General features: G+C 40.0%; 1 protein-coding gene across 7 annotated transcripts in view; it reads left to right on the top strand.

The window, feature by feature from the left end:
- Positions 1 to 23,219, top strand: part of kiaa0825 (KIAA0825 ortholog) — a 111,827-nt gene that overhangs the window by 29,564 nt on the left and 59,044 nt on the right. For 5 of the 7 annotated variants that reach the window (XM_067520713.1, XM_067520716.1, XM_067520711.1 and 2 more), the window contains 12 exons: positions 56 to 206; positions 2,213 to 2,403; positions 3,630 to 3,836; positions 4,156 to 4,266; positions 5,970 to 6,109; positions 8,539 to 8,718; positions 10,410 to 10,640; positions 10,726 to 11,030; positions 11,530 to 11,636; positions 14,014 to 14,158; positions 15,693 to 15,848; positions 17,604 to 17,698. In XM_067520713.1, coding sequence (XP_067376814.1) covers positions 56 to 206; positions 2,213 to 2,403; positions 3,630 to 3,836; positions 4,156 to 4,266; positions 5,970 to 6,109; positions 8,539 to 8,718; positions 10,410 to 10,640; positions 10,726 to 11,030; positions 11,530 to 11,636; positions 14,014 to 14,158; positions 15,693 to 15,848; positions 17,604 to 17,698 — 2,019 coding nt within the window. The other 2 variants (XR_010915521.1, XM_067520717.1) reach the window with 2 other exon arrangements.

Here is a 23,219-nt window from a genome sequence, read left to right as displayed (position 1 = left end):
ATTATATATTTTCTGTCATCACCTTTAAAGATTTCCTTCCTTTCTCTATGCCTAGACCCTTAACATTAATGCCTATCCAGAAGTACCAAGAGACAGAGGAGGCCTTGAAAGACCAGCTGACCAGCTACTGTTTTCAGGTTTGTTCGACTTGCATTCTTCAGGATGCAGAGAGTCACCACTGGGATGATCCCAAACCCTTCTATGAGGTAAAATGTCCTTTCATTGCCTAAAACCTATTTTGTTGATTTTTTTTGTTTGTTTTTTTACACAAGATAACATTACCCAAACATAGTTTTAATGTTGTCAGCATAGGGAAAAATAACTTCTAAAATCAACAGGTATCAGAACACAACCACCAGGTGGATTTAATGTTTTAGGCTGGTTGGTGTCAGTAACCTTATCGTGATAAACTTAAATGGTAGAGGTATCTTGCTATAAGCATAAACAATATACCAGTAGAGCATTTGATTTTGGTGGGTGGGGTTATTTTATTTAGATTCTTATTACAAGTGGAAATTTGAATGCTTTACATTTTATCATGCTAGTTCTGTAGATTTTGAGAAACTCTAGAAATTATACTCTAGAGCTTTCTAGCTTCTTCTTTTCATTCCGACACTACACCTTTACCTCCCACTCTCCCTTTTCTAACTGAGCCTTCTACTATGAGCTTCCTGAGAACATCTGTGGCTTCCGTGCTGCCCCAGGGGCTCCAGGGATTCAGCTGTCTGAAGTCTGCAGTCTACACTGGGACTGTCTGGAAACAGCATAGGGCCGCTGGAACTCCCCTACCTTTATGCCCCTAAACCAATCTAAACCTTTCCTCTCTTTCTTATTTTACCCCGCTTTTGCTTTTTTCTCCCTTTGTTCCTCCCTCCTTCTCTGGGTCACTGGTGTCAGGCAGACCTGCTGTGCGCAGGTGTCTGCTTTTGTTCAAGCATGCCTGTGTGCAGCCCCATCTAAGGATGTGCATTTCATTTGTTCTGTGTATGCAAGTATGTATGTATCTATATTTTTGCTGTCTGCTGTATATGTGTAATGTGATACATTATATTTCCATCTCCTGGATCCTCTTCAGCCTTCTTGGTTCTTTCACAGCTTAGTGCAGCTCCAAAGAAATATTTCTCCAGCTTGCATTTTTCTTACCTTGTACTATTTTTATTGATATTAACACATCAATAGAAGTTGGCAGAGAAATACTTAATATGCTATAGTAACAGTATATAAGGTTATGGCATAGGAGTTTCCAAGTTTATTTAATTAATAGTTCCTGTCCAATATTTAGTTTTTGATCTTTCCAGGCCTTGCAAGTTGTTGCTAGTTTACCTGGCTGATTAGCTTTTATTTCAATTAATGTATAAGACACCCTAACTACACATAGAGTTGTGGCAGCCTTTTATTCAGATCCATAGACCGTTTCTGCATTACCAAAGTTTACAAGCGGAAGATGGTAGGCAAATCCTGGACACAGGGCTCATAGCCGCTCCCCATCAACCAGCATTTCCTAAGAGAGTCGCTCCAGAAAGAAGGAGAAAAAAGTGAAAATTAAAATGTGAGATAAAAGAGTTAAATAGGAAAACTTTGAAGAATAGGATGAGTTAAAAATTAAAGAAATTTTAGTTTGTAGAAATGACAGTATCTTTACTACACACACACAGATCCACCAGAGCTGTTTATTATTGGAGGTTAACATGAGGAGTTTGAGTGAGTAGAGGTAGAAGAGAATGAATCCTTCTATATATTTTTCCAACAAGGCCACAGGAAGTCAGAATAATAATCCTTCCTTCTCCATCTGTCCTCCTCCTCTCTATATCTGTCATTCATTCTTCTCACTCTCACTTGTCCTCACTTACTTTATTCACAAAAGTTCTCGATCTCTCCATTTCTCTATTTCTGTCTATCTATGTGTGTATGTGCGTGTCTGACTGTTGTGATGTGTTCTCCAGTACAGGACTTTAAAGCAGTCTAAAATCCCAGTGGGGGAAGAAACCCAGGTGCAGACTGCAGGTGGCGTGACCACTGAGACATCATGGTGTTGACAGACCAGTCTCTGTTTTTCTCTTTCTTCTCCTTCATATATTCGCTCTCACTCCCACTTTCTCTCCCACTATTTTTATCTCCTCTGTGTTCTTTCTTCACTGACAATGTCCATATCACAATATATCTTCATCTGTTATCCCCCCCAACCACCCACCCACCTGCCACTTTTACACAGGGTGAGCGCTGTTCCTTCTCGGTGCAGATGTGGTTCTACTTCCTGTGTGGGCTTCGAAGCGACCTGTGGATGGTCCTTCCGGCAGAGTTGGCCAAGGAGGTGCTCGGTCAGGTGTTGTCAGAGACATTACAGCTGCTAGTTCAAAGATATGCCAGAGCCCATTCTTCATACAAGAGACACCTACAAATCAGGTATTTAAAAATGGGTTAATCAGTTCAGATTCACTTTCCATTATACAGGCTACTAAAATATCAAACCCATGTGTAGTACTAGGTAGGTATTTCTTAAACACTTACATACAGTAGATATATTTTGCTGTTGAAGGGAGAGAAGTACTTATTGGCAAGTTCAGATTTCTAAATTTCTTAATTAAGAATCAATGACATAATCTACTGATTCTACAATTTTAGGACAACTTAGGCACACTTCATCTGCTAATGAAGATTGTGTAATATCAAAAGTTACTATAACAGGTTTTTTTTCTTTTTACTCAGTTGCTGTTTATAATGTTAGGAATGAGATTTGACGCTTAGGAAGTATATGAAAATTGGTTAGGTTTTTCTTCAATGATTAATGGTTTACTCACAAACATGAACATGAATGTAGAAATATTTATAAAGTACAATTAATAAAAACTTTACTGTACATAACATAACATTTGGATCAAGCCAAGTATGATTTTATCTCTCTCACTTTGACTTAGTTACCCTTACCTACCATGTCTAAATGTAGTTCCTTCTCTTTATCCTCTTTGTTTTTTTTTCTTCTTATAACCGAATGTTGACTATGAACAGGTTAAAATGACACACGATAAGAGGATGAAAGAGTGGGAAAGATAAAGTGCAGTGTAGAGTACATGTGTAGCACTGCATGATGTCAACACTAAGTCTGGTTTATGTTGCTTGGCAATGCGTGTGTTTCTGGAGGGACAATTCTAAAGTGTAAAGCCAGGCTAAACAGCTGGCTTTTCAAAGCTTCTCCAAGTTTCCTATGTGTATAGTACTCACATGGGATACCCTTATTCTACCTCACATTTCCTGTGTCAGTCCATCCCATGGTATGTTGTATAATGGCCTACATTTAGTAATGATGTAGGCCATAGGGAGGAAAGGATGAGGAGATGAAAGATGATAAATAGCTCTCCACATCCAATTGAGGAAACAGATTTATAGGTGTTTAAATGTAAAAGCAGTGGCTTTTATAGTAAAATCCAAAGCCAGCAGTAACTTTAACTTTCTAACAGTAAAATCACAAGGGGGTTCTGTTATCTGACTGCAATGAGACATGTATGTAATATTGAAAGGGTGGATGCCAGCCTTTGAAAACATTTATATGTTCTAACATATTCTCTCACATTTCATCTTTTCTGTTTTTATCTATACATTCACCTTTTCTTTTTGCTTACTCTGCGTCCAAGATGTGACATTACAGCAGTGTTGCTGTATGTGGAACAGCTTATGTGGAGTGTGTGCGAAAGTCCTGAGGCCTTGGTGCAGTCCAGTGTTTCTTCAGCATTTGTCATAATAGGGGGCAGGTCAGACTGGCCACCCCAAATCCACAGCCTATGTGAGCAACTCCTGACAGTGCTCGTCGTTGTCACAGCACCTCTGTCTTTGCTGTATAGGTTTGTATGGACATTATGTTTTTGTTACTGGAACTACAGTCCAGTAAAATATAATCCCAAAGTTTTGTACTTGTAACTGCTGTAACTGTGCCTCAAATGAATTTAGCCTCATTAAATATTTACAATAGCATATAAGTTTGGTGCTGCTAGTGGTAAAAAAAAAAAAAGAAGATATATGAAGGAGTATATTTTTTTTATTTGGTATTACTTGGAGAATTAGTACCATTGTAATAGAAAAGGGGCAAGTAGATATTTATTCATTACATATGTGTCACTCACTGCCAACTGCAACTGCCATGTGGTATCTCAATTTCTCTAGGACATTTATGATTAATGTTGCAAAACAATGCACGTCACACCAGCCTGACAGTCCCGTTATACGCTGGCTCAATGCTGTCAACCCTGACCTCTTCACAGAACAGGCCATACGGTATGTAAAATACAGTAATCATGCAGTCATATCAACCTACCATATAGGAGACATACTACACATACAGTATTCTCACACATACATGAATACATTGGTATGCTAAACCATCTCACACACTTCCACCCTCTGTATAGAGAATCAGATGCATGTTATTGCCACATATTGCATGTGCAGATATACAGTATAACCACACTTAACCATTACTCTAAGCATCTAGTTACAGTTGTGGTAATATAACACAGATGCACACAGAGAAAGAAAGGAAAAAATCATAAACCACCGTTGCCATTGACACAGATTTTGTTTATGCTGATGGTTGCTGAGGGCTGTGCACATAACGCATATGCAGGGATTAGTATAGTGTGTATGTGCTAGTGTATGCCTGAATGTACACATGTCTGCATCTGCATGTACATGTGTGTCCAGTTACCACTGTGACCGCCACAGTGCAGTCAATCACTCGCTCCCCTCACCCATGACTCCACCCTACTCCCCTCATCTCCCTTACAGCCAGAGGTGATGTCATTGCCTGCTGATGGAGCACAAATCAGACTAACCCCCACTCTTCGGCTTCTAAGTATTGGAGAGATGAAATTAGTTTATTTTTATGACTTCTTTATTTCTGTGCTCCCACCTCCTGCCTGCAAGGGTATCAGGGGCCCTCTAGTAGCCTGCCAGTGGACCCGGGCCAGGTCCTCATTCAGGACCTGGCATCTGTGTCCAAATACTTTCCTAGCTATTAAAATAAAAAACATTGTTTTGATTATTAAATAAAACAATAATAACATGACAAAGCAGATAAATAAATTTTCCAGCATTACAGGCTATAAAAAAGTTAGGTTTTCTGTTCTTATGTGTGTTTTGACATATTCATGCTACAATAAACGCGTGTGTGTGTGTGCGTGTGAGAATCTATCTGTATGTCTTGTTCTGAAAGCTGACCCTGCGCTGTAGCCTGGTAGATTTATCAGAGCAGTTAAAAGAGGATTTCTTCTGGATTTGCAGTCCCAGTGACATCATAAATTGTGCTGTCAGATTGAGGCATAGTTTTCCTCAGTCAAGCAGCAGGGTGCACTCTGCTCTAGCTTTTTGGCTCAAATAGAATGGTTAATTTCTGGACAGACACCCCCTGTACAGCCTCCCACCTCCTCACTCTTCAGACAAACTCTGTCCATTCCTTCCATTAGATTTTATTGAGATGTATAAAGTAACATGCAGTCAGCATGCTGTCTCGCTTGCACACATACATAACCACAAGCATGGACACACACACACACACACACACACACAAACCAAGGATACGGCTCATTACCCACAGCTGGCTGCAGCCTCTTGGTTATACAAAAGATGTAGGAGGGGGGTATTGCTGTATATTCATGTATTTGGCTGTCTCCCAAATGTTAATTTGCTTTTAGCTGGCCAAGATTAGAGCTAATTCCTTCCTGGTGCACACTATAAGTAAGTGCAAGTGAAGGCATTTGCAGACTAAGCTTGTATCAGCAGTGAGTGACACTGAAGGAAGTTGTGGCATAAACACTATTTTCTCCCAGACTGTCATCGTAGGCAACTGTGAATTCTGTCTTTGTCTTTCACTTGAAACGTTTTTTTACTCCTTTATCGTCTCTTGCTAAGTGGACTGCTATCTGTACACTCACCTGACACTGCAGAACTGTCAACTTTGTTTTCCTTCTTTCTTCTTTAAGAGATGGCCTTATGGACGAGGCAGCCTTTGCATGTCAGCTGAGGCTGCTGACCTCTGACCCAGGACATAATCCCAAATTGCTACTGCGAATGCTGCTTTACAGAGACTGTCACCTGTCCAGAATACTCCTGGAAAACTCTTGTGAGTCTGATTTTTCTTTTTTGTGCCAGTGTACATCATTTATCAATAGGATAAGTTTGTGTTTGTGTCTGTTTGGTGCTGTGGTGTGTGTGTGTGTGTGTGTGTGTGTGTGTGTGTGTGTGTGTGTGTATCTGCCCTTTTTTTGAAGAAAAGTGGAGCCAATTACTTCCATTCTTAAATATTTCATTTTTTATAATATTGGATCCACAGAGTCAATTCCCCAGGGGCCATGTGTGGGAAGGTGTTTACCAGTGTCTTAATTATGGTGTTCTAAGATGCTAAGCGAGTTATACAGACCTTAGATGAGCTCTATCCATTTTATGAAGTTATCATCATCAGCATCTTTGCCATCATCATCATTTTCACCTTGGTCATCATCATCACTAAATCAATAGAGCGCAGTAATAAACACTCAACAGGCCCAGGCGGAGCACACAGGCTGACCTTTAAAGATTTTCCCCTTCCCTTCTTCTTTCTTCACACCAGCACCAGTCTAACCTTTCAAGACTGTTGTGCACTCCCACATTAATTCAAATTATAGCGACCTCATTAATAACAACTCTCACTGTCTCATACTCTTGCTCAGTCTGAGTCTGGCTCAGGGGCCCTGTAATGCTTCTCCCTGCATGCTGCCGTAAATCAACACTGGAAGCGCTGACTCTCGCGTGTTATCTTGGTGACGGGCTAATTAACCAGGAAGGAGACAGACCAAAGGAACAGCTTGACTGAACACCTATACTCATTTAAGCCACTGCACTTCCTAATACATGCATATACATGGATGTTTGGTGATTTGAAAATGTGTTTTATTTCAAAGCATCTACTTCATATTGACAAAAGCCGAAACGGCACACATCCATAAACACACACACACACAACCTTTTTAGTATCAGCAGTGTGTCTGCTTCCAATTACAGAGGTTTGCAGAGTGAGCCCTTCTGACTGGTTTTCCAACAAAACAGGTATGTATTGGCCATGTATCAAGGCTGTATAAACTCTGAGATGAGGGAAGTAAGGACAGGAAAAACTAAAAGGACCAACAGAGAAATTGACATAGAAACACAAGCACATTGGAATTATTGTGTGCTGCAGTAGTAGTGAAAATTCCACAGAGATGTGCTAGCACATTATCATCTGTTTTTCTCAAGTCATCAGCTGCTCTTTAAAGGGATCATTATTAAAAGGCACCTTGTTAACCCACCATGCTCTCCAGCACCCCAAGTGAAAATTAATGTTGGTCACCCTTGTTTCCTCAAACCATTTCAGCCAAAGCAGTAATATCCAGAACACCCTCTCCTTAAGGACCAATTACCAGAGAACAATAACAGGCAGAGAACAATATGTCAGTTTAACCCACATAATGCTGTCTGCTAGACTGATTGTAGGTCAGGGTGGTTGACCACTTATGAAAGTGTTAGATGTGTAATAGTGAAGGAAAAAAAGAGAGTTAAGCATTTAAAGGGGGTTTAGTGACAGATACAGGAAGACAGAGGAAATCGGTTCTCATCTGGACCTTTAGTGGTGGCAGAGCTCCTTACCTGCCTGTTGCTAAGCTGGCTGATATTACTGGCCCTGTAACGCAGAAGCTAATTTAGCCCTGTCATTTTAAAATAGTGTAGCATTAGTCAGAAAGAAGCCATGCTGCCCTCCACGACAGAGCCCCCTCACTGACTGCTGCGTTGCAACACGCTTCTGTTCAGATAGCTGTCATCTCCCACACAGCAGACTGACAGACCGCTGGATGTCTGCCACCTCTGGCGCAATGGGCCTTTCCTCAGCAACCCCTGTCAACTTAACACACACACTTATAAGCACAAAAACACATACAGTATATTGACATCCATATGGGTTACGCACGCACACACCTCCATCCTCTGCCCTGTGCTCAGACAGCAACCCCCACAAGGACACCCTGTCAAAACCTCTTCCTTTTCACTTCCTGTCTCCATGTGCTGTAGATCCCACAGCCAGGGGCTTTGAAATCTGTTTCTTTTTCTGTTTTTTTTTTCTGGTCGGTTTTTTTTCTCTATCTAACACAGATGTGGATTTTTCTTTCCCTTCTATTCCACAATGCCTTTTGTTCAGCCTTTCTGTTAACATGTGTCAGGTTGGGCAGCCTTGACATTTTCCAATGTGTTTTTGTGCAAGAAATCAAGATGCTGTTTCATAGAATAGAGTTTTACATCTTTCCTACCTACTGCCATGAGGTTGATATTTTGTAAATCATAATTTTAAAAAGCACACACCTACACCTCCTAACAGATTGTATGTGTGTGTCTATTTATTTTATTTTTAAGTCTTTTTATCTCTTTGTTTGCCTATGTGTACCACTGCTCCAAGGTTTTCTAAATTGAGTGACATTTTGAATATCTTCAGTACACATTTGTTTGTATTGTGCACAAACACCAGACTGAATTTTTCCCCCCCAGATTTTTGCCAGGAGAGTGGCTTAGAAATGGCTAAAGAGAGTTGCAAGGCCGGAAATGACCTCATCGTTGCATTATTCAACCTTTTCAATTGCCTGAATGATGTTCCTAAGGCTTTGACTCAGGCTCTTCAGCCCTACCTGGAGAGGGCACAAATATGGAAACATCTCTACACACTGGCAGGTAAAGTTCTGTGTTATGTTGTGGTTCAGGAATCAGTACCACAGATTGACATTAATCTGTCACTTCCCAAAATATTCTTACTTTTGAGTGCTTAAATAACAAGAAAATAAATGCTCATTTAGAGATTTGACCAATTTTCCCAACAATGTGTGCACATCAGCTAAACCATGACTTTAATATGCTGTTACTGAGACTGCAATTACTCCCAACTTCTTCTTTCTTTTCGCTTCTCACTGGTACAAGCTTTGATACAGAGCTTAATCAGAACTCCTGTGGAGTATGGAGCTCTTTTTGGTGGTGATTTTTATATCCTGGGTGAGTGGTAATTATTGTAGCATAAATTAGTGTGATTGGAGAAGAGTATCTGGATGGAGACAGAGCAAGGGAGGGGTCGACAGAGGGAATGAGTGGAAAAGAGAGAGAATGAGCCAGAGAGAAATTCTCAATGTCATCCAATCATCATGTATCCTCACAGGGTAATTAGTTTAATTATTGGACTGTGCTAAATCTTTCTATAATAATTTTGGTTACAGGATACCCCCAGTGCCCTAATTCTATTTAAACTGAGTTAACTTTCATAGATTGCGTTAAGAGTTTTACTATTTCTTTGCTAACACTGATGTTTCATCACACTGTAGCAGGTTGTTTCAAATCAATACATTAGTCAATATAGAAGTGGGTGGTATTTGGAATGAAAACAATAGGACTTTGAAAAATAGGTCTAGCCATCACCTGCCACAGAGCGCTTCTATTTCAAAAAACTATGTAATGTTCTGTTCCCATGGGGTCACACATTAGTTAGGTGTCCCTTGAGATTTTGGTGCACTTCCAGCTCTGCCACTGTGTTGTAGCTCTCAGATGTAGCTTTTAGTTTTACAACACATGCTATTGGAAGTTTATGGGTACTGTACAAATTCATAATGTAGCTGCTCTGCTATCAATATTAGAAGGATGTGAATGGTCAGAGTGATGAAAGAGGGAGTGCACCTGGAAGACATATTAAGATTTCCAGTGTCAGGCCAACTTGGTTTGATAACTTGATATTTCTTGCTTTTAGTGCAGACATTTTAATAGAATAGCTCGGCACTCAATGGATTCTCAAGCTCCATGTCTCCGTCTTTACCCATTGTTTGAAAAGTAATTTGTGACACAAATTGAGTGCAGTATGTAATAATGACTATGTGGACTATTGCTTGTTTGAAAAGCTCAATAGCACAATACGTATAATATGGAATATAACACACTCTAATTTTTGTGTCAATAGTATGACATGTCTCTGAGTTTTTAACAAGTTTCCAAGAATCTTGTATAGCAAAGGAAAAGTATTTTTAATAGAACATTATTAAAAGCTTCTTCAAATAGCAGTGAGAGAGTTCTTTGTGTTGTATCTCTACTGTTCAAGTAATTAAAAACAGGATTTTTATACTGTAGATACCATGGCATCCTTTTTTCAGTTAGTGACCCCAAACATTTCCAAAAAATTTGACTCCCAAAATTATGTTCACATGACAATGTGGTACTGGGCTTCTCAATTCACTTACCTATGTTGGTCATAGGCTAACCTTAATTTTGTGCTTTTGAATTAAATGTTCAATTAATCATAGAAAGAATTTGTAAGCTCTTATTTTGTCGTATTTGCATTCTTTTAGCCACTCTTCTTCATCAGCAGCATTATTTATCTTATTTGACAGATGCAAAAAGTACCGTACCGGTAGTGATCAGCTGTGTCCGGACTGTAGTCACCAAGTTTAGCAACACCTTCCTGGTACACCTGGTTTCTATGGTGATGGGGTGGCAGGCTACAGAAGAACCTACTGGTGCCTTGTTAAAGCAGGCTCTACCTGAATGTGTCCTGGCTAAAATACCCAGGGAATGGAATTACAGATCAACAGAAACCAGAGGAAAGGAGACTTCTACTAAGAGTAAGCACAGGCTGGAGACAATAGTGTTACTACAAACGCATAGGTTTCTCTTCAAAACTAACAGCTAACTACTTTCTCATTCCAGCTCTCGTATCCCTTGCCATTCAAGCTATGTCCTTCATTTTCACCAACCTGCCCTTAGCCATAGCATCTGTGCCTCTCCCCATTCGCTTCTTATTCCAAGTGGCAGAGACACACCTCTCTCAGCATGCCCGGCAGCTGCGTTTGGTGGGCCTGTTGCTCTGGGCCATGTTAGGCTGCCTGATCAAGGGCCTGGAGGACCTGGACACATTAGAAGAGATTAGTGGCCTGGCCTTGGATCGTGGGGCAGAGGACTGCCTGTCCCTGCTGGCGGAATGCCTACAGGCTGCCATGGGCATTCAACAGAAAGTAAGGACTAAAGGTTGTATTTTAATAACAATAATCAATATTGTACTGATCTCCCATAGGGAAATTGTAGTTGGACAGTTAAACATAATTGATGGTGCTACTGCAGGGGTTTCAGAGTCTTGTACAAGGACACTCTGACATTAGACCTAGGAGAAACCAGGAACTGAACCACCAGGCCTGGGATTCATGGACAGTTTTTCTAGCAGCTAAGACCCAGCCACCAACTTAACAATAATATTAACAATAAAAATGTTATGTTATTGATATGATTAATATGTCCCAAGTATAATCACGTTTTAGGATAAGGCTTTATATTAGATGTCTCCAAAGTATTAAGATTTGGTAAAGATGTTTTCTTTACCAAATCTTGGTAAAGATGTTTTATAAATTAAAATAAAATACCCTGGTAACATAATTTAATAGTGCTGTTGATGTAAACATAAGCCATTGATAATATTTCTTGCTCATTTACTTTGTTGCTTTGTTCTGTTTTGGGTAGGGTGTTCCCAAACCCATGGTGCACACAGTGCTGCAGGTTCTGGAGGAAAAAAGACCAAAGTGGACAAACATGCAACTGCAGAAGTCACGCAAGCTCTGCTCAGACAGGTGAGAGGACAACTGGAGGGATTTAGAAAGAGTGAAAGAGTTCACAGTCAGAGTGGGATTGATGTATTTGATGTATTTTCATGCATTCAGCAATGGCTTTTTCCATCATTAGTCCAAGTTGATATTGATTATGCATGTGCACCTTCTATAAAACAATGACATGTTATTTTATTCAGAACATTTTGATAATAAAAGCAGCTTTTTAAGAAATGCATTTCCCAACACACAATTTTGATGATTTATTAATGGTAAGATGGAGATTGAGGGCTGAGAGTCTAATGAAGGAGGGGGGTTCAAACTGACTGATAGTACATTCTGCCATTTGACATTCAATATTGATACTGAATAAAACAATGAAAAAGAATGCCGCTTAGATATGCTTTTTTAATTGAGCATCCAATTTTTTGATGTATGATATCATCAAGATCATTTTTCATTAAAATGCTCTATAAGTAAGATCAATGAATCTCAGATGTCTGTTGTGGTAAATGATGAACATACAGTCTGACTGAGTGAACTGCAGACTGGACTGATGGGAAAACAGCTTTCACTCTGGGCTGATTTGTGACCTTTGGCTTAGCATTTGTAGCCTGTTCCCAGAAATTACATCTCTGGTCACTCATTTCATCATAACAACAAACTCTGGATGCATCAATCCTTATCAAAAGGTGATTTGGCGCCATAGCACAACAAGTACAATTAAAAAAAAAAAGAAGAAAAGACAAAAAAAACCCTAAATAAATAAGTAGATTATGGGCAGTTCTAGGAAATGCTGTATTTTTCAGTGACAGGAAGAGAAGAGGAGATGAGAGGGGAAAGAGTAAAGGCGGAGTGGAGGAGGGTTGTGGAGGGGGTTTAGTGGAAAAGTGAAAGAAGAGTGATTATGTATCACCTGTCGGAGGCATTCAGTGGGATCATTACTATTCATTAAACTAACCTTCACAGGGAAGTGAAGCCTGGCTTGTAAACAATCAGAATACAGTGTCAGAGAGAGAGAGGTGGATGTAATAACTCCAAAAACAACTGGCACTCATTGGCATCTTACACACACACACACACACACACACACACACACACACACACACACACACAGTGTAAAATCCTCTACAAAGAACATTTGCCCCTTGCAAGCCCTACCACCTCTGTTCCCCCATCCCACTTTCTCTCCTTCCTTTCTCAACTGTAATCCCCCCCCTCCCTTTCACTCCACCCACCTTGTCTTTGCAAAGTAATTTGTAGAGAAGAAGATTATTGTTCTCCATCATGGTGACCCTGGCCGGGCTGACGGGATGCATACACAGATGAAGATGAATGCAGTTATTCCTTGGCGGAGGTCTGCCTCTTTCAGGGCACATTGGCCCTAATGACATGATTGATAGGCTGTCCCAAATCCGGAGGGGCCCTCATTAATCACCCTGCTGACTGAATCCAATCATCTGCTTCACCTGCACAGTGATGGACAGGAAAGGATACAGCGCAGGTGCTGACACGGATGCACAGCCACCATCGCCGACAACGCCACTGCCGGGTCGCCAAGCAAAAGAATGAGAGAATGTATATGGACGAGCAGGACTCCTCTTCCTTTGCCACTCTCAATGTCAAGCAGCCAATGGCTGGCTGACAGGTGACACAGATTCTGCCACCATATAATTACAAAGAAGAAGAGAGAGAGAGAGAGAGAGAGAACAATGACAGGAGATGGGTTGATGAACAGTAGTGTGATATCCATCCATACAGGAAGCGAAGGAAAGTGATGCAGGAGCATTTGCCCGGGTTGGGGACTGTACATGCATGAGGACCTTGACACAAAAATTACCTACTTCATAGTGCTCGCTTAAGAACACATAACACGTACATACACACACAGTCATTTTTAGTGCAGCAGCTCCCCTTAGTTAAAATCCTCTATGTAAGTCATGAATGGTAATGAAAGTAAAAATTACTTTTTTATCTAACCCTCAATAATTTGTCTATATTTTTTCCAGTCACTTTCCGTAATGTTAGCCTTAACAAACAAACAGACTTCAGACTTCAGACAGATACTAGAGTACAAACTCTTTTTTTTGAGTGCTTTTTTAAGAGTTGCATTTTAAGTCAGTTTGCCCTCTGGGTTGAATTATTTCTTTAAAAACTAAAAATAATTCATTTTAAACTCAGAAATTAAGATTTCTTGTGTGTTTCTAGTGTATGTATTCCAATTTTTACCAAATTCCTCTCCAAACTAGACAATACTTCCACAGCCAGAGGTGTTATTCAGATACAATTTGACACACTCCCCTTTCTGTTTACTCTTTTTTCTTTACCCCACTCAAATTTAATTTTTTAAATAATTTTTGTGTTTTCTCTCTCATCCTTTCCTTTTCCTTTTCTCTCTCAGCATGTTTGAGCAAGCACAGGAGAGCGGGGTTGCTGCAGCTGAACTGACTGAGCAGAAAATAGGCCTGATGCTGCTGGAGGTCTGCCACAAAGCAGGTGGCAGCGACTACCTGAGGCAGATCTATCACATCATCCAAGGCAATGAGGTAGGGAAGCACTCCCTCTTCCCAGCAATTAGGTGGCTGCTGGCCTGAGGCCGCAGGCTGTTCGAGAGGGATTGGAAAAAGGGCTGCTTCTCGTGTGCAGTCTGCTTGTTTTGATCTTCTGTTTTTCAGGTGACCCCGAAGGTGCAAACCTACAGTGATTTTCTGTTTTACACACTCACAAGATGTAGAGAAGATGGAGCCACATGGAGCTTGCAGATTTATTATAGCTGAGTTCTTTGGAGAAGATTAGAGTGAGGAACATTTGTCATTCTTTTTTAACTCAAGTGGAACTTATTTCAGTTAAATTCATTTCAGTGAAAAAAAGTTTACAAAAATAAATAGTAGCAGTCTAGAAAGGACCCATATTAATGTTAACGTCATCTTTAAATATTTAGAGTGAGAGAGAGAGATTTTACTGATATTTACCTTTAGATACATAATGGGTAAAAATCTGCTTTTAAAGTGAGATTGAGCTATCCATGCTATCAATGCTTGGTCAGTTAGTTTAGAACTTTTAATGATCTTTAGAGCATAGCATATACACTGTCAGCAATAGAGTTGTTAAAAGAGCAACAGTGGCATAAGGTACATTTGGTTGGTCCTCTTGGGATTTTTACTGACATCTGTGTATTACAAATTTATATAATTTTATAATAACACAAAAACATTAATGATTTGCATTATGCTGCTGCTGCTGGGGTCCACATACTGTACATCTGTAACTCTACATACAGTAGCTATTTCAAAGAATGTGAATGGGACTCCCAAGCAGGCTCTGAGATATTCTTCTTCCAGCCCAAGAAACTTGACCCACCCAGGGTTGAGGCAAGAACATGCAGGTCACGGACAGACAAGGCTGGTGCAGTGAGTCGAGGTTCAGAGGCCATATCAAGCTGGTTGATTGGAATACAGAGAATTTACAACGAGATGTCCACGTACACACAAATACACATCTGAACATATTTTAAACATGCATTATACTCTACATCTTATGCAATTATGCATTAGCACTAAGTAACTGATGCAAATGTTGCAAAAAAAAAGTAGAAAGTGAGCAGTTCTCCAGAAAAGCCCCGTGTTTCTCTACATTTATAAATTTTATTGACTTGTGTGTTGCGTGTAATCTTAACTTATTTTCTCAACAGCTCTGATTTATTTCCACTAATGTTCGACTGATCAATTAGGAAATGTCTCGCTAAAGAAAATTCTGCCCATCATTATGCTTTTCTGGTGAAGGTGCAGTAGAAATCCTGTCTGAACTCATGGATTTAGTGTTCTTTTTACATGTAGGTCAGTCAAACTGGATATTGGTGACTACACTACGTGCTGTATATCCAAGCATATGCTCCATTGATCTTTCAGTTTGACAAAGTTTACTTTTAGATAACTTTTTGGCCTCTCTCTGTTGTCAGCCTTAGTTTATCTGCCTTTCTGTAGTCTGCTTCATCCTGTCAGTCATAATATGTCTTTTTCAACCTTGTCTCTCTTTCTCTCCTGTGTTTCTACCGTCTCTTTCCTTGGATCTTGTATACAGGAACTGTTGATGTCTAAACTGAGTGGAAGCACAGACTCACCGAATGATTCTCCTCACTTCGTGAACTTTGAACTTGGCACTGACAACCCTGTGGATGCAGTCTGTTTCAATCCTCTACACCAATTTGACCACATTGGCAAGAAGAAGCTGGATCAGGTTAGTAAAGTACTTTTAGTTTATTTAGGTAGAAAATCACACATGTGTTTTATTACTCTGTAACTCTGTCTTTGATATTGTAGTGATTAGTGGAGCTTTTTCATTTCTTTAGATTTTGCACTGTGTGTGTCTACTTGTGATGTGCAGGTGTTTTTTTTTTTTTTATTAGTTTCTCCCAAGGCCAGAAGCCTAATGTTGAAGGTTAGAGCTGTTTGAGTCTCTAGTGAACTGGATACTGTGGCAATCTCTGAAGTTGTCAGGTCTTTCTGGGGCTTGGCTTCCCTATTCTCCATAGGTCGCTGCCTTTTTCAAGCAAGAGTAAGGCTGGCAGGAAGAAAGGAACACTGAAAAGGTGAAAAGATGACAGAAGTTTTCTTTCGCATAGAAGCGAGTGATGTTAAAGGAAAGTGCAGTCTTAAAGTGCACTTCTTTGGGCCTTTGAACCATATACCCTCTTACCCCAAACTTATCCTCAGGAGTGCCACCGCAATGTTCAGTAATTGTTAATTTCTCTTTTTTTCCCTAAAGCTGATAAGTTTATCCACAGCTAGTTTTTGTTCAGTATGAGAGTTGTAAGCTTTGCTCCTTGTATATTCTCCTACCAAGGGAAATACCTTTGGCATCACATAAAACAATCACCGCGGAAACTGTATTTGTCAAGACAGGCTTGTGTTGTCTTCCTACTTTTTGGGAAATTGATTAATTGCATTTATATATTTATGAACCCAATAGCAACTATTGCTTTTTTTTTTCTAAATAGCCACAGTTTTAATCCTAAAACTTGGCCCGTTTTCAGCTTATCACAGGAAGCTGCATAGCTTTGCATGGAATCGCCCTATTAAAATAATGATTAAAATGCCTTCCCTGCTTCAGGTGACTGCATTGTTTGTCAAATGGCATGGAGGGAGGCGGACAAAAAAGTTACATCCATCAATCACCTTGAGGAAGGAGCAGGGGGGATGAATGGATAAAGGGAACGAGTGGAGTTCTCCTCCCCTTGTCAATAAAACTCAGCCTGGAGTTAAGAGTGACATTTTGGCAATCAGCGCAATCTGATTTTTATTTGCTTTCCCAATATGGTTCCAGTCAACTCAAGTGTGTCTGTGTGTGTGTGCTTACTGTGTACAGTATTACTCACATTGTGGGCACTGAAACCTGTTTACACCCTCAAATTGAAGGGAAAGACTTTCCTCGTGGAGACCAGATGTTAGTCCCCACAGTGCTTGTAAATAACAGAATTTTACTGTAATGTCTTGGTTTAAGCTTAGGGTAATTTTAGAATTATATATTGATCATAGTTATGGTTAGGGGATAGGGAAAGTCCTAAGGAAATTAATGTAAGTTAATGTTAAGTCCCCACAAGTGATAAAAATAAATGTGTGGGAGTGTGTGTGTTTGTTTAAGAAAAAGAGACACAGAGTAAGAGATGGAAAGACAGAAAAGGAGGGGGGCTGGCGGGATGCCATTGAAGATGGAGAAAAAACCAGAGCAGTCAGAAGAGTAACGACTCCCTCCCAAAATTGATTTATCTTTCTATAAATGATGGCTACATCCCCCAAATGGATTTATAAATTAATTGCTGTCTTATTGGAATAAAAACCTTCTTGTGCGGACATGATTGATCGCCTGGTGTCGGTGGCCTGCACTGGGGACCCCCCTCCTCCTTTGTTAGTGGGTCCCAGCTGGAGCGGTAATGCACTGATGGTATTAACCCTGATTAATAACTAACAATACGCTATCCTCATACATCAACAGAGCACTGTGGTCGACTGGGCATGGGACTGGCCAAGGCTGTTGCCAACCTATCAGGGCATGAGTCAGGTCACCTTCAAAACTCTGCTGGCCAACAGGTAAAACAGTCATTTCACTTATTACATATACACATGCTCACTGAGAACAGTGTGTACATGTGCATGCTCCTGTATTGCTGTCTTTTCGTGTTTTCATTATGATCCTCACAGGTGTTTTTGAGCTTTACTTGCAGAAAAAGAGGTGTTCATTTTTTTTCTCTACCTCTAAATTCCCATTTGACTTAATTTTGATATAAGCTTAAGTCATCCGGGAACAGCTCTTCATCAGAGGTTCGAACTTCCATGTTGTTTACAGTCCAAGTGCTGTAGCTCCCACAGAGGCTGAACTGTAAAAAGACTATATTTGGAAACAGGATATCAGAGCACTGAGTGATATGCTATGTGTGAATCATAGAATCCTGTCTTTGTGAATGGACATGCACATGCATGACTGACTGCATTGTCAAAATATTAGCAAATTTTCCTTTTCAGGTACTTCCATGCCGTTGAGACGGAATAGAAGTAGTAACAGATGAAAAAGAGTTATTGGCTCAGATTTTTGTGTGATTGAAGAGTTTTTTACCCAAGTCCACCGCTCCTGTCCTGTCCTCCCCCCTCTCCTGCTCCTGTTCTGCAATGGGCATAAATATTTATGCAGGTATGTGACACATATTAGATGGCAATACTTCAGGCTGTTCCCTGTTCTCCGTTCACATCTGTCACGCTGCCAGCTATCATGGAGCTATGGGGCTACTGCACCTTGTCTCCACGCCTACGCCCAATCCATTCTAAATCACCGCCATTGTAACACACCCACATGCACACACACACATGCACACCTTTCTAACAAAGGGCAAGCTCTGCATCTGCCAAGGACACAGGTCTAATAAGGGTGAAGTACACAGCTCTGTGCTTTGCTGTGACGAGCTTTTGTCGCCTTCATGTCTCTACCCCCCAGTTTCCACACCCATACACAGACACGCACACACTCCATTCGTCCTCCTCTTATATGATGCTTTGTTGAATGCTAAAGATACTGTCATTGCTTGACTAAGCCAAATTAGTGTTTGAGCATTCATGAATAGAAACGGAATGAAGTGGATAAGAAGTCAGATAGAAAGAAAGAGAGAGGCAAAAACTGTTATTGGACAGTTTGAGATTGTGAGTGACATGAAGAGAGAGAGAGAGAGAGAGAAAGACCAGTCAATACTGTCAAGACACTAAAAAAATTGAAGTCAAGATGGGAGTGGGAGGGGGTAAAGGTTATATAATTCACTCTAATCTCACAGTATCAAAGTGTCTGAGATTCTGTCATTTGCCTCATTAGCCTCTCTTTGTTGGGCCATAGGAGCAGATTTCATGGAGGATTTGGAGAATGGCTTTGGTTCTGCCTGAGACATTCACACAGAGGAGGAAGTTAGTTTCACGGTTGGCAACATGTAAGCTGTCAAAGTTTTCCTCAGATCCATCTCCGACTCAAAAATATCTCTCAAACTATAGAGGGCCATTCATGGGATAAGCACACTGATGTCAGATCCTCTGATCCATTTGTTAGTGCAGATAAGGATAATGCTTTCTGTGTAACCACAGACTGAAGTGCCCTCGGCTGTTTTCACAGAGGCTTCACAACAATTACTCTTTTACTACGTCCTCTTTCTGGACAAACCACAAGATATAATCTTACACACTTGACAATATTATTAGCAATGATGCTGCCTTATATTGTACAAAAACACCTCTCACTATGACCTTGTAATCATCTGTTTTTTCTATCTTATAAGTTTTAGTCTCCTTGAATGACTTCCCTTCCCTGTACATAGCCAATAATTTTTTTCACTGCCCAGACTGTATGAGTTAGCAATGTGGCCCATTGGCCTCCTATATATTGTTACAGTGGCAGGACAGTTATTGTGCCCAGGGTTTATATCACATTCTAATGGAGAAAGCCTATGAGTTAAGGGGGGTAGGCTTTTACACCAGGGCTGGTAAATCACTGTTCAGATGACTTCATTAGCAGAGCAGGACACATGCTGAGACACTTGCACCTGCACACACAAGAACACACTCATACACTTTCAGCCTGCTACCTTGACGGTGTAATATTGGGGGCAGACAGGAGGTAGAATGGATTTATACAGGTGTGTGTGTCCTTCTTTGTCACCTGTCACTTCAGTTCCCTCAGCACGATGGCTCATCCATCATCTGCAGATTGAGCTTTTCAGCAGAAACTAGACTGATTAATACCACCCTAGGACCCCCAGGGTTGACTGGCTGACCTCACTTCCTAGCAGCTTGGTTATTTACATGGATAGACAGATAACTTGTTGGGTGGGTTAACTTTTTACCTGCTTGTTCGCAATTTACTAAATGGTAGAATGACTGGTTGGGACAATCTATGTGGGGATGATCAATTCATGGAAAGTTTGAGTGAATGGCTCAGAAACTGACTAACCCATTGGGTGTTAGCCTGCTTTAATGAATAGCAGGTCTTTAAAGCTAGCTTTCTGTGGCTTTAGTTTAGGGTGTAATTGTACATTATTGCTTTCAAACTTCCCTCTGACTTCCCTATATTAAAATATTTCTCTGGTTTTAGCTGAAAAAATCCTCCAGGTGATATCACCCGGAGGAGTTTTTCATCATCTTGGGGAGCAGGTTCACCGTGATTACAAACTGATGACATTATCTGAACAAAAGGTTCCTCCAAGTGAAGTCATCTGGAGGCATTTTTCAGCTAAAAGTAGAGAAAGATTTTTGATATAGGAAATTCAAAGGGAAATTTAATGGTATTTATGTACATTCACTACCCAAACTAGAACCAAAAGACAGTTCAAAATCAGTGAAGGCGTTTCCTTTAAAATGGATTGATGGTTGAACACATTCGTTTTTAGTCTTCTTATAAGACTTTCTCCCATTTCCACCTCCATTCTTATTAATGTATCACCCGATGGGGATCTTTCTTCTCATTCAGTTATTCTGTATTAATTTCTAGTTATCATAGTTAATTATAGTTATTCTTCTCTTTTTTATATTTATTATGTAAATAATCTTACATTAATAAAGCTGTTCATATTAGAAGGTTACTATATTAAGTGTAATGTATAATTGTAAATAAGGTAAATTTTCACCTATACGTTTATAATTTTTTTTAGACTTTGTATTTCCCCAGTTATAACCAAAGTTACAGTAATAACACACATTTCCTGTAATAATCAACTTGACATGCCAGAAAAATAACATATTGTGATAATCCAATAGAAAACTAAACTATAGTAATGGTTTTGATGTGCTAGGCTCTTCCCTAGGACAGTACAACCTTACTACATAAACTTGGAATGCTGTGCAGAAAAGGGTAATACAGTAAGTACTGAAGAATAAATAATTAATGAGGGAATTGCTGCTTCATCATATGCGTAAATTGTGTCTCTAATTGTAGACACACGTTTTGGTCCTGTTACTACTGTACGTGATATCTGCAACGGTTTACTAAAGTCAAAGAAAATGAGTTACGTTCGGTATTAGTTTGGTCGGCATGAGCCAGTGTCTGAACTAAATATCACATCACACAGTTCCTTAAGAATCAAGGTTTATGGGAAGACCTCATTTCAATAGAGATGTATATCAACCATTCTGATGTGTATTCACTTACTTCCTTTATTATTAGAGTGAAAAGCAACATTCCTTTTTCAAAATACTAAAATCAATGACATTACATACCCAGGTTAAATATACACTTGACCTTTCACCTTGAACAATTACATACCAAAGATTTGTGTTTGTGTGTTTGTCATGATCCACGGATCAAACTCTTGACTTTCAATTGTAAGCTATCCTTTGTCATAGAGGCATTGAGTCAAAGTATGATTCAAGTGATTCAATTGAATAGTTGCTCTTCAACTAGTGATCCATCAAAAGATAACTCATCTGTTTTGTCCTTGGTCAACCTTTGAAATCTTGTTTCCTTTAGGGTACACTTCTAACTGTCATGTCATACTTTGTATGCAACAATCAAAACAACACAACACCTTTGTAAGTAGGAATAGTAGGAAGACGGTGATAATGACCTTTCTCTTTCTTCTTCTACCTCTGATTCTGTTACTAGGACATGAACTATAACCCATAACCTCTTATGTCATTTTTCTTTTCCATCTAAGGAAAATAAAACACATTGTTGAAAATAATATATATGAAGTTCCAAGGTGACTTTTCGAGATTGTTTCTTTAAAACTTTATGTAGGAAAAGGTCCTCTGACCTGGCTGATAAGGGGTATCAAAGTATGAGAGATGAAACTTCATGCGTCACAGGGCAGGTCTTCCACTCCATCATCAGGACCTAATATTAACCAAGGACATACATGACTGTTTCTCCAACACCGGTCCACTGCTCAAGGTATCATTTTCATAAAACCATTGTGGTTCAACAAAAACTTAAATTGCCCACCAGTATAGTATGCACTAGTAACTAGTTAGCATCACCATTTTATTTGACACTATGACAACGAGAGAGTACTAGCAACAATGACGGTAGCCTAACTATACTGTAACTACTGAACACTAAAGCATCTTCTCTGCATCGTTTCATTGTTGCTGTTACCCCTCAGGTCTGTAACAATAGCAGTTTGTGGAAAAATGCCAGTCTGTGGCATTCTCTTGCTTGAGCAGCTCCTTAAATTGCGGCGATAGACGCTTGTGCTTTCAGGAAGTGGGCAATCGCCATCTGTTCCTGGGCGCTGCCATATGGCGGCCCTTTTTCTCAGGGAATAAAATAAAAACAAATATGTCAGAATGCTAGTCTTCCTCCACGGACGCTGATCAACCTGGTGAGAAGCTGGATCTCAGTGTGTCTGGATTAATGGTTTTACTTTACGCTTCGGGGAAAGAGGGAGTGTGTGCTTGTTGTTTTGTGTGTGTGTGTGTGTGTGTTTGTGTGTGTGTGTGTGTGTGTGTGTGTGTGTGTGACAGACTACATGTGTATGTCTGTGTGAGGGTTTGCATATACTAAAACCACATTTTGTACCTGGAATTATTTCTGGATTCATTTATCTGACTTAAAGGGTAATGTTGCCAGATCATGGTGAGCAGTGGGTTGCCCTAGTCTTAAAAGCTTTTAACAACACAGGAGTAAAGCGCTTCACGGTTAAACAAAGTGACATTTCTTTGTTGCCACTGCCAAAGAAACTTAAAGTTCTCAAGCCATCATCAGACTCTCCATTTCACAATGCCAGAAATTCAAAAGACTTTTGAAAATTTAGGAGAGTGTGATATGTCATTGAGAAAGGCCTATTTTCTTCTCTCGTCGATCCCCTTGTGTACAGGTATGTGTCCCATCAGCTGACTGACTGCTGGGGATACGAGTTCATGTTGGTAAAGACAGAGAACCTCTTTTGTCTTCTTGGTTATGCAAGTTTTTTGTTTTGTCTTCACTACCCCTGGACAGGACTGACACATTGAAGTTTTCATTAGCCGTAAAGCAGGTGGCAGAGGAGAGGAACTAGCTTGTCTCTTGCCTGTGTGCATCTGCAGTGCACCAACCTGTACTCTATACTGTATGCATATCATGGAGTGCGTACATGTGTCTGCCTGC

Source organism: Channa argus, chromosome 11 (assembly GCF_033026475.1).
Source record: "Channa argus isolate prfri chromosome 11, Channa argus male v1.0, whole genome shotgun sequence".
NCBI lineage: Eukaryota > Metazoa > Chordata > Actinopteri > Anabantiformes > Channidae > Channa > Channa argus.
This window is presented reverse-complemented; position numbering and strand designations above follow the sequence as displayed.